Source organism: Mchenga conophoros, linkage group LG6 (assembly GCF_057382185.1).
Source record: "Mchenga conophoros isolate Kocher_MC1m ecotype Shallow Benthic linkage group LG6, M_conophoros_male_GT1.1, whole genome shotgun sequence".
In the NCBI taxonomy this organism is placed as follows: domain Eukaryota; kingdom Metazoa; phylum Chordata; class Actinopteri; order Cichliformes; family Cichlidae; genus Mchenga; species Mchenga conophoros.
Window position 1 is genome coordinate 31,383,050 of NC_140531.1, and position 11,563 is coordinate 31,394,612.

At 39.9% G+C, this 11,563-nt stretch overlaps 1 protein-coding gene across 1 annotated transcript; it reads left to right on the forward strand.

Moving 5' to 3' along the window:
* Window positions 1-336: 336 nt before the first annotated feature.
* Window positions 337-3,881, forward strand: LOC146572924 (N-acetylneuraminate-9-phosphate synthase-like). Its single transcript, XM_085278701.1, has 6 exons — window positions 337-614; window positions 722-937; window positions 1,252-1,351; window positions 1,813-1,967; window positions 2,687-2,953; window positions 3,147-3,881. Exons 1-6 carry the CDS (start codon window positions 483-485, stop codon window positions 3,330-3,332), a joined length of 1,056 nt encoding a protein of 351 aa, XP_085134827.1. The 5' UTR covers window positions 337-482; the 3' UTR covers window positions 3,333-3,881.
* The last annotated feature ends 7,682 nt before the right edge of the window (window positions 3,882-11,563 follow it).

Here is an 11,563-nt window from a genome sequence, read left to right on the forward strand (position 1 = left end):
ATACACCACACAGCAAGCGATTACACAGATTATCCCAAACTGCAGCAACATATACAGAACCACAAAGGCTCAACTGTAGAAATGATGACAAACAAGGACCACTCCACACTATCAAGACCAGCACCATTTATGGAGGAAACATGGTGCCTGATTGAAATTTGGCAGAAATTGTTAAATGACCTATTTAGATACAGGATCATCCAGTCATCCTCAACGATCTATCTGGGCAGAAGAAACGGACCACTGCTAGTTCTCATGGATAGAAAAAAATAAAACAAAAAACAAACAGTAGGTGTATAAGTCAAACCTGAATAACATGCAAATTTAGGTGTTGCAGAGGCGGGCCTTCCCAGGATTATAAGTAGCAATGTGTCCAACAGCATCTTCCTCTTTCTTTCAACCTGGAAGCCTTCGTCATTTGAGATTCAACTGTGAATTTGACTCCACTCAGAATTTTAGCCTGTTAACTTTCTGTCGCCACTATGTCTCTGCAGTTTGAACTGTGTCCTGGCAGAATGATCGGGGGCTCCCATCCATGTTTCATTATTGCTGAAATTGGACAAAACCACCAGGGAGACATTGAGATTGCCAAGAAAATGATCAAGATGGCAAAGGTAAATTTAGGATGTGATAGTCTGCCTGTGAATGATGATGAAAAAATATTTGAACTGTAAAATCACTATCTTGCCTTGCTATCTCTTCTCATCTCTTCTCTTATCAGGACTGTGGTGCTGACTGTGCCAAATTCCAGAAAAGTGAATTAGAGTGCAAATTCAGCAAGCGAGCCTTGGAGCGCCCCTACAATTCAAAGCATTCCTGGGGGAAAACGTACGGTGACCACAAGCGTCACTTGGAGTTCAGTCATGATCAATACAGGGAACTAAAAAAGTATGCAGAGGACATCGGCATCTTTCTCACCGCCTCTGGTATGGATGAGGTATGAGCTGCAAATAACTATGTATTATCAGGAACATTCACTTTAAATGTTTTATTACTTTTGATGCGGTAATGTATGTGTAGCCCTGAAAAAAACAAAACTTGGAAGAAAATGTACAAAAAATGATGATAATGATTTCACCATGCACAGAGCATCAGAAATTAATGAAAGTTTCAAATTCTGTCCTGAAAATGTAGAATTAATAGTGTTTACATTCTTTTTCATACTGTAGGCACATAACTAACACGTAGAACAGTACATATATCACAGATCACTGATGATACTCTGTGCCTCAATTACCTTGATATTCATAGATGGCTGTGGAGTTTCTCCATGAGCTGGATGTGCCGTTCTTCAAAGTTGCGTCCTGCGATGCAAACAACTTCCCATATCTGGAAAAGACAGCCAGAAAAGGTACAGGCCTTTGTTGTATTACACCTCAACAGCACTCTTACCTCAATGTTAAGGAAACACGAAACTGACAGTGTGGAGTGAATTAAACACTGTGTAACAAGGTGGGTGTGGTCCTTTGTAAAAAAAGAAAAAAAAAGAACGAAAAGAAAAATGAGAAACTGCATTGGACAGGTATAAAAGTGGGCAGGATTAACGAGCTGTAAATGGAAGTTTGTTTGCTGTTTGTATTGCAGACTATTTCAACATGTAGCTGTATAAATCCAGTGGGATTATAAAAATAATGACATAATACATTTTAAATATGAATTAATTATGTGTAATTAAGGTTAATAAATAATTAATTGTGAATTATTTACCTATAATAAAACAATTATTAATATGTTTTATTTATTGCTTAAAATATTAACTACATTTATTAATAAGTCTGTTGGGTTACATATATACAAATCTATCATTGTCAGGGCGACCAATGGTGGTATCCACTGGGATGCAGTCCATGGAAACCATACGCCGTGTCTACAAGACAGTAAAGGAGCACAACCAGAAATTTACTCTCCTGCAGTGCACCAGCGCCTACCCTCTGGATCCTAAAGATGTCAACCTCAGTGTGATCAGGGTAAGATGAATGAACATCATCATCATCTCCTCTGGGTAAAATGTGGTGAAATAATCAATATGCCAAAAACTACATGAAATGTACGAGAAAATATTTTTATATTGTTTTTACATATGATTGTATCAGCTATATTAGCTTTTTATTAGTTATAGATTTGAAGTGGGAAATAGGTTCAGCAGATACTATTTTGTTTACTCCAAGAGTCAAGGATTTGCTCTAATCAGATCAACATAAACTAGTCTAAATTCAATTCCTATCTGTCCTTTATGTTCACATATACTTAGAATCTAATGATTAACATATATCATGAATGAAAGCTTCATTGCAGTAGTATACAGAGAATACAAACTGCCAGTGCACTGTAAATGGCACATTACTATAAACATTAGCGGTTTTATAGTACACAACAGCTAGCTAAACAATTACTTTCAAATCCAGCCCCTAAATGTTACATGATTTTACAGTGTCATATAACACAATCACAAAGTAGATGCTGATTCTGGAGAGAAGACACCTGTCAATGAAAACCCGTGATTGTGTTGGGCAGTACAACACATTTGACTGTAATATACTCAGACTTGTGTTTAGATTTTAAATTAAATTGTTTGTGTATGTCTTAGCATTGTATTGTATGACAGTTACAGGTACACAAAGAGGCAGTGCGTGCAGCAGACAATAATACTATAGGCTTTTTTATTTTCTACTTCTTTTTTTAAAAGAAATACCAGGAGGAATTTCCAGATGTTCCAATTGGATATTCTGGTCATGAGAAAGGGATCTACATCACTGTGGCTGCTGTGGCGATGGGAGCAAAAGTTGTGGAACGCCATGTGACCCTGGATAAGACCTGGAAGGGAAATGACCATGAGGCATCCCTGGAGCCCTCTGAGCTGGCAGAACTGGTCCGAGCAATACGACTGGTGGAAACAGCAATGGGGTCACCAGTCAAGCAAATGTTACCATGCGAGAAGACCTGCCATGATAAGGTCAGTTTGAGTCATTTGACTTGAGTTTTGAAATTCTACCATGTCATAACACTATCAAACCAGTCATTGTTAACTGTGTTTACGTCCACCCTCTTCAGTTCACTGAACATCCATAACTGTGCAAATTTGCAAAACGTACATGAGCTGGATTAAAATACATCTTTTATGTATTTCTATTCTTTTTCTACTCCAGTTGGGCAAGTCAGTCATTGCTAAGGTGAAAATCCCTAAAGCAACAGTGCTGAGCCTGGACATGTTTGCAGTGAAGGTTGGTGAGCCAAAGGGTATCCCTCCAGAACATATGCAGCAGCTCGTGGGCAAGAAGATCAAAGTGGACGTTGAAGAAGATGACAGCATCTTGGCAGACATGATAGAATAAAGGATCTTCCCAAACTATTGGGACAGAGAGGCAGGCAAATAGAGAAGGGTAGAAAATAAAATAGAGTTACATAGGCAGGTAGCTAGAAAATGGACAGATAATGATGTCATTTGTGAACAGAAAGGGATATGGTGCATTTAATGAGGGATAAGACAAATGTGAATATTATTGAACTTGAAACATATGTCTGGGTGAAGTTACATGGCAGTTATATGACCTTTATGTAATTTGAATAAATGTAAACACTTTTTTCTTAAGGCCACAGGCCTTTCATGAGGAAATACTCACACTACCAGCCTTGTCCAAATTGAGACATCTATCAGAGTTTCTCAACCAGTGATAAGATTCACATATTTGTCATACTAATCCAGTTTGACACAATTTCTCCCAATTATACAAAACACCTATATGTATGCAGCGCATGTGTCAGGAAAAATATTGTGAAATCATCTAGGGGACTTCATATACAATTTCTCTTAATCATCCAGGTGTCACATGTGGGCTATAACTGTAATCAAATGTTTCTGTAATTTTAATACTTCAAATAAACAAGGCTTTAAAGAGCTCTGTATTCTTGATTGTTCATTAACAGTTTACAAATAACACTGAAATCCATCCAGCCATCCATCCATTCGCTTCCGCTTATCCTTTTCAGAGTCGCTGGAGCCTATCCCAGCCGTCATAGGGCGAGAGGCGGGGTACACCTTGGACAAGTCTCCAGTCCGTTGCAGGGCTAACACACAGAGACAGACAACCATTCACACCTATGGGCAATTTAGATTAATCAATTAACCTATCCCCACAAACTGCATGTCTTTGGACGGTGGGAGGAAGCCTGAGTACCTGAGGAGAACCCATGCAAACACGGGGAGAACATGCAAACTCCACACAGAAAGAATTGAACTCAGGACCTTCTTGCTGGGCAGCAACAGTGCTAACCACCGTGCTGCCCCCAAACTTTACCAAATTAACAAAACAGAAAATGCTATTGCATGCTACATTCAGGCTGTTGATACAGTCTCATTTTGTGGCTACCCAGAAAATTACCTATGCTTTATTGTTTTCTTTTGGTGATTATATCACAGTGATTATATCGCATCTGCAGATGCTTCTCAAACCTTCTATCAGATAGTCTGTACCTTTCGAAGAAAAGCACCAATCCACCTAAACTCAACAGCCATTTCACTGGTGCACTGGATGGAGTTGGAGTGTTGTATTGCATGTACATCTTTATGAGATTTGGGAACAGATTCAGAATCTCAAGCTCATACACTGAGGGCTGGTTCTCAAATTCAAACAAGTCAATTCTGGCTGGGCTGGCTGGCCGTTGGGACACATAAACATTGTCAGTTGCAGGAGCAACTTTATGACACTCTGCTGTGAGAAGTTCCTTCATCTTTCCTTCTTCCTTCACATGCTCTCTCCAACACTCATCTCTCAGTCAAGGAAGTTTAAACTTGGGACAAGTGGCGGCTGCGAGAAGTCCTTCTTAGCTATCCAGAACAGCATCAAAACAAGTCTTGATTGCCTGTAACATACAATATGATGCAACTAAGAATAACAATAATTTACTATATAATTAGCTGTTGTAATTATTTTGTAGGTTTTACTGCCCTAAACCATCTTTTGTGCTCTCAATACTGTATGAGATTTAAATTTTGTTGAGGCTTCTGTTGATATTATGATTAATATTCATGATTAATGATGATCAATATCCCTGATATTTAACAAGGGGTGGATATTTAGTTTATTCTGTCTTATAATTGCACACACAGCTTAAAACAAAGGGTAACATCCGCCCACCATGAATGGTCTAATAAATTCAACAAATCCACTCAAAGCAATCTTACCTTTACAATGACATCTGGTTATTCTAGAGAGGGTCATCTTTCAGGGCAAGTGTCTTTGACATCATGCTTGTGAGTATTGGTAGTAAAGCTCCATAGGTCACTCATCCACTTGTAAGATGTCCAGAGCTACTGTCAGGGACTTCATCACAGTGCAGTACTCTTTCAAGAATTTGTACTTCCTTTCGTTAAGGCACTTAATTCTCATTTTTAGACACAGGGGATTAAGTTAATTCAAGGGAATTGTGATGATTCTGGCAATGGCCCCAAAAGGGAATTCCACCTTTTGGATGTGGGTACCATTAGCTTCCTGCAGCTGACTTCCTCCACCTGTTCAGAGGCTAATGTTGATTGACATGCTTTAGGCCACAGAGCAGAGCATTTTGCAATGCTACTCCTATATACAGCCTTTTTGTCTGCACGGGAATTTAGATGTTTGTCAACTTGTTGAAATCAGATTTATTGTGTGCGATGAACATCTGTACTGTGGAGGGCGGCTAAACTGTGAATAACCAGATGAGGTTGAAAGAGCTTCTATGACATCAGTAAAAGTTGATTCATCGTCATCACCTTCTTCATTTTCAGATTCAGACTCCAAATCCAGGGCTGACATACTCTAAATGCTTTGGCAAAATTGGATGCATTGACAGTTACAGTGGCAACCTTGAAGTCCATATGATGGGAATCTCTGCTCCATTTACATCATAGGTATGGCTGCCTCTGATTCTCTTGCATGCTAGGGTGACCTTGTTGCAGTGTTAAGTGGAATGAATCCAGTAAAATGTTACACCCATAAAACTTTTATTATTTACTGTCAAGATGTTAGCAGTGGTGGAAACAAAGTCTACCTCTCAGAGTGTAGCCTTCAAATTAGAGTTTATTATATCGTATTCTCTCTCAAGGTATCTTACAAATCACTTTCTCTGGGGCAGCTTGACACCACTTTTAGTCTGTATTTTTTCTATGATGTGTTGGAAATTTTTCGCTGTAGAAAGAAGTTTTCTTCCCACGCAGAGTGTACAGCGGACACCAATGTTTTTTATCACTTTTTGGTACTCTAAAGCTTTAAACGCTGCATGGTCGTACTCTCCCCCACACTCCCTATTATGCATTGTTGATCTACACACATCTGTTGCTACCACGGATGTCGCACGCTCGTACTTCATTATCATGAGACATTCTCAGAAACAAAATCACAGTTTAGTAACGCATCATTGCAGCGTGCTTATGGGAAATTAACAGTATCTAATTACTTTTTTTCAAAAGTAATCCCTTACTTTACTCGTTACTTGAAAAAATAATCAGATTCTGAATTTTTGACATGAAAGGAAAGTTGGAGATTGGCCTATAATTAGCTATGACCACTGGGTCAAAACATGGCTTTTTAGGCAGTGGTTTTACTGCTGCCACCTTGAAGGCTGTGGTACATAGCTGATTATTAGAGATTGGTTGATCCTACTTAAGATTGAAGCATTCATTAATGGCAGAACTTCTTTGTAGGAATGGGGTCTAAAAGACACGTTAATGGTTTGGAGGAAGTAATTACTGAAGTTAACTCAGGAAGATCAATTGGAGAAAGAGTAGCTGTAGATAATGTTACATCTGTGAGATGGATAGGAGTAATTTCTGAGCCAAGGTGTGAAAATGGGTGTAGATCACAATCAGCCAAGGTTTTGGGTGAGCTCATTGTGAAACCTAGCCCCACCCTATCCTATGTGAGGCCCCACCCCACCCTATCACCTTCTCGGATGAGAGGTGAAACGTCTTCAAGCAACTTCATGACCTGGATGACTGAGAACCTTGACAGACAAGTCATTATTAGTTAAATTTAAAGGGATGGTTGGCTCAACAGTGCTATGACTTTTATTCAGCCTGGCTGCAGTGCTAAAGATAAACCTAGGGTTGTTCTTATTTTCTTCAATCAGTGACGAATAGTAAGATGTTCTAGGATTTTCTTATAAAACAACAAGCAGGCTAAATGATGACCTTCTAAATTTGTGACGCGCCATTTACTCTCCAGCTTACAAGTTATCTGCTTTAGGCTACATTTTTGAGAATTATACCAGGGAGTCAGGTACTTCTGATTTGAGGCTCATTCTTGACAGCAGCTACAGTATCCAGTGTCATACGTAGTGAGGAGGCAAAATCAGTAACAACATAATCAACCTCTTTTTTTAGTGTTCAGGTAGCTGCTCTGCTCTGTGTTGGTACAGGGTATTGACAGTGATAACAGCATGCAAATTATTTTCTTTCTCAGTTACAACACTTTCAGAAAGACATAGTCTGTGAAGAAATCTACTCTCCACTGGTTTGTAATCAATTATTGTTAATGTAAATGTTATCAGGTGGTGTGTGGGTTCTTTTACATTTTGATAAAAGCCAATTAAGTCTAATAACAGATTAAGTGCTGTGTTGAGGCTATCATTTTTAGCATCTGCATGGATCTGAGCTGAGCACTATCAGATAAAAAGTCTGAGAAATCAGAGAGACACTCTGTGTCATGCCCAGGTGGTGGCACAGCTGGGGCAGCAGTCGTGTGGAGGTGAGAAGGAGGATCCAAATAGGAGACAGCGGCAGAGGTGCAAGTGAGTTTATTTACAGTGAAAAATAACCATGGCGAGGGCAGAAATGAACATAAACCTAAACTGGGAAAAGCTAATAATAACAAAACCATAACTCATGAAGGTACACAGAAAAGACATGGAGAAAGCAGTGCGGAGAGGGGTAGAGAGGGACAGAGATATGCAGAGAAACACTGAGTAACACAGAGTAATGCAGACGATGCGACAAGGAACACAGGCAAATACACACTATAAATACACACATGGTAATAAGGGAATGACACACAGGAGGGGAGCACAGCTGAACCTAATTCACAAGACAAGACACAAACCTTCAAAGTAAAACAGGAAACACACAGACCGTTTTACAACACAAACTCAGGGACACGAACAGAGCACAGAGGACAGACACAGGTAGGGCTGATAAAACACTAAACACAAAAACCAAACCCTAAGAACTAATACAAAATATGAATTAACACAAAACATAAGATGCCCATACAGAACATAATTATGACATGACTCATCGGAGGCTGCTCACAGTGAAGTTGGCGCTGGAGAAATGGCATCACTAGCTGTAGGGAGCCGAGTAGCCTACTATAGTGACAGATCACAAGAACCTCACTTACCTTACAACCAGTGTTGGGAAGGTTACTTTTAAAATGTATTTCACTACAGATTACAGAATACTTGGCCCAAAATGTATTTTGCAACGTATTCCGTTAAGTTACTTAATGAGAGTAACGTATTCTGAATACTATGAATTACTTAATATTAGTGCTGCCAGCGTTACTCTCGTTAAAATGACGTTAATGCCATAACTGCATAACGCTGCAAATCTCCGTTAGCGAGTTAGTGCGGATCACCCTGTGCATGGGGCTGCACAATGTCAACGTGTTAGCACGTTAAAGCATTAGCGCTGTAAATGTGTGAAAGGTTTCTGCACTTCTTTATAAACAAGGTAGCCTCGGCTAGGGCGCAGATTATTTTGCCCACATCTGACCCCTCTGATCTTCCAATTTGCTCAGCTGTCTTTCAACAGTTTGAGTCGGTTACTCTTGCTCAGCTACAGGAGGTGGTGGATCATTTAAAGCCTGTAGGCTCACCTTATGATCCTATCCCTCCCCTTTTTCTGAAAGAAGTTTTTTCTACCATAGGTCCAACTATTTTAACCATTTTAAATAGCAGCCTTACTTCAGGTGTGGTTCCAAAGAATTTCAAAGATGCAATTGTGCAACCACTTCTTAAGAAACCTGGGCTAGATACAAACACAGCGTTTGAGAACTTTAGACCAATATCTAAGCTGCCCTTTTTACATAAAGTCTTGGAAAATATTGTATATGACCAATTGATCTCATACTTGAATGCACAAAATGTTCAGGAGATTTTTCAATCTGGTTTTAAAGCAATGCATAGCACTGAATCAGCACTTTTAAGAATTTTTAATGATATATTTTTATCATGTGATTCTGGTGAAAGTGTCATTCTTATTTTACTCGATTTAACTGCTGCATTTGACACTGTAGACCATGAAATTTTAATCTCACGTTTGGAGCAGTGTGTCGGTATAACAGGTGTGGCTCTGAAATGGTTCAGGTCTTACTTAACAAAACAAACCTTTTCAGTTCGCTTAGGAAACTGTGAGTCCTCCCGTGCTCCGTTGTCTCATGGAGTACCACAGGGTTCCATTCTGGGCCCTATCCTGTTTTCACTTTATTTACTTACATTGGGCTCAATTTTTAGAAAACACAGACTCTCGTTTCACTGTTATGCAGATGACTGCCAGATTTATGTTCCTCTTAGAAAGAAAGATGGGTCGTCTGTAAATCGTTTACAAATATGTCTGGAGGACGTCAAGTCGTGGTTGGCGCTAAACTTTCTTTGTTTTAATGTTTCTAAAACTGAAGTAATGGTGTTCAGACCTGCCTCCACTGCTGTTCCGTATGTTGATTTGCAATCCCTGAAATCATTCTGTAAACCAGAGATTGTTAATCTGGGTTTTAAAATGGATCCTGAGTTTAAGCTTGAAAGCCAGATCGGGTTGGTTGTAAGGTCTAGTTTCTTTCATCTGAGGCAACTGGCCAAAATTAAGCACTTTCTTACGAGACAGCAATTTGAAACAGTAATCCACGCTTTTGTAACCGTTCGGCTGGATTACTGTAATTCTCTTTATTTTGGGGTGAGTCGATCTTCTGTTTTTCGACTGCAGTTAGTCCAGAATGCTGCTGCACGCCTTTTAACTGGCACTCGTAGATATGAGCATATCACCCCAGTTTTATATTCACTTCATTGGCTGCCCGTGCATTTTAGGATCCATTTTAAGCTGCTTTTATTTGTTTTTAAATGTTTGTCCAATGCTGCCCCTGTGTACCTCTCTGAGCTTCTTCATCCATACATACCTTCCCGGTCCCTCAGGTTGGCAGACCAGCTCCTCCTGAGCGTGCCCAGGACTAATCGTAAGCTCAGAGGGGATCGGGCGTTTGCTGTGGCAGCACCAAAATTGTGGAATGAGTTGCCTTTACATGTTAGACAGGCACCTTCCTTATCTGTTTTTAAATCACGTCTTAAAACATATTTATTTACCTTGGCTTTTAGCACAGCAGGACTTGTTGATGTCTCTTAATACGTTTCTTATTAATTATATTATTTTTAATTTTAAGATATTTTATATGTAATTTAAACTGTTTCCTCTCTGTTTTATATTTGTAGCACTTTGGTCAACATTGTTGGATGTAAAGTGCGTTATAAATAAAGATGCTATGCTATGCTATGCTACATAATACATCTTGTTAGGGTGGACAAGGTTAAGAATTCGGCTTTCAAATTAATTGAAACTTTGTCTGGAATCATTTAAGCAAATATAATTATGGTGCCGTAACTGGGTTTCTGTAAAGCAGAGTACATCAATATGTTGATCAATTATTAAATCATATACCAACAGGGACTTAAAAGAGAGAGACCCCATGTTTAATAGTCCACATTTAACTGTTTTACTCTTTGGTGCCACAGAATAAATTTCAACAGGTTTTTAGAAAACGAGCTGCTCTATCCAAAGTGGGATGGATTCCGTCTCACTTAACAAGACAAGGTTTTCCCCAGAAAGTTATCCAATTATCTATAAAACCCACATTTATTTTTGGATGCCACTCAGCCAGCAACATGTTACGCCTTGTAAGACTGGGGAGGGGACCGATGAAAAGTATCCAAATTGTTTTGGATTTAAAAAAAAAGGAAGTTGCGCCCAGGGCGCAATTGACCCGTATTAACTTTGCATATGTTGTTATGCATGTGTTGCAGTGCTCTGCGTTTTTTCTTTCTTTTTCAGTGTTGTTATCCTTGCAGTGATTGCATGTTCTAACTGCGTATATTTGTTGATGTGCACTGTTGAGACTCCGCCCACTTCTAATCACTAATTGGACATACCCGGGGTCGGTCACGGCCCTGGCGGAGCGCCGAGAAGACGATCAAACTTGACTATCTAGAGGAAGTAAAAGTCGGAAGGCACAGAGGTGAATAAAAGGGCCTGGCAGAGCAGAGAGAAGGCGAGAAATGGAGTGGTAGCTGGTGGCAGGCAGTTGTCGTGGGGAGCAGCACAGAAGCCAGAAGAGGCAGCCTGGGAGGTGAGAGGACAGAGGACATTCTGAGAGAGTGGAGTGCGACTGGTGGTGGTGGCAGGTTGTGGAAGGCCCGGCGTCCTGGGCTGAGACAGAGATGAGCAGAACCAGAGGATATTTTGCCAGCGGCTAGACCCGAGGACAAGGAAACGAGAGCCCTGGTACACGCTTGAGCCTAAGGCAGAGGCGGGCGGAGTTTGGAGCGCTGC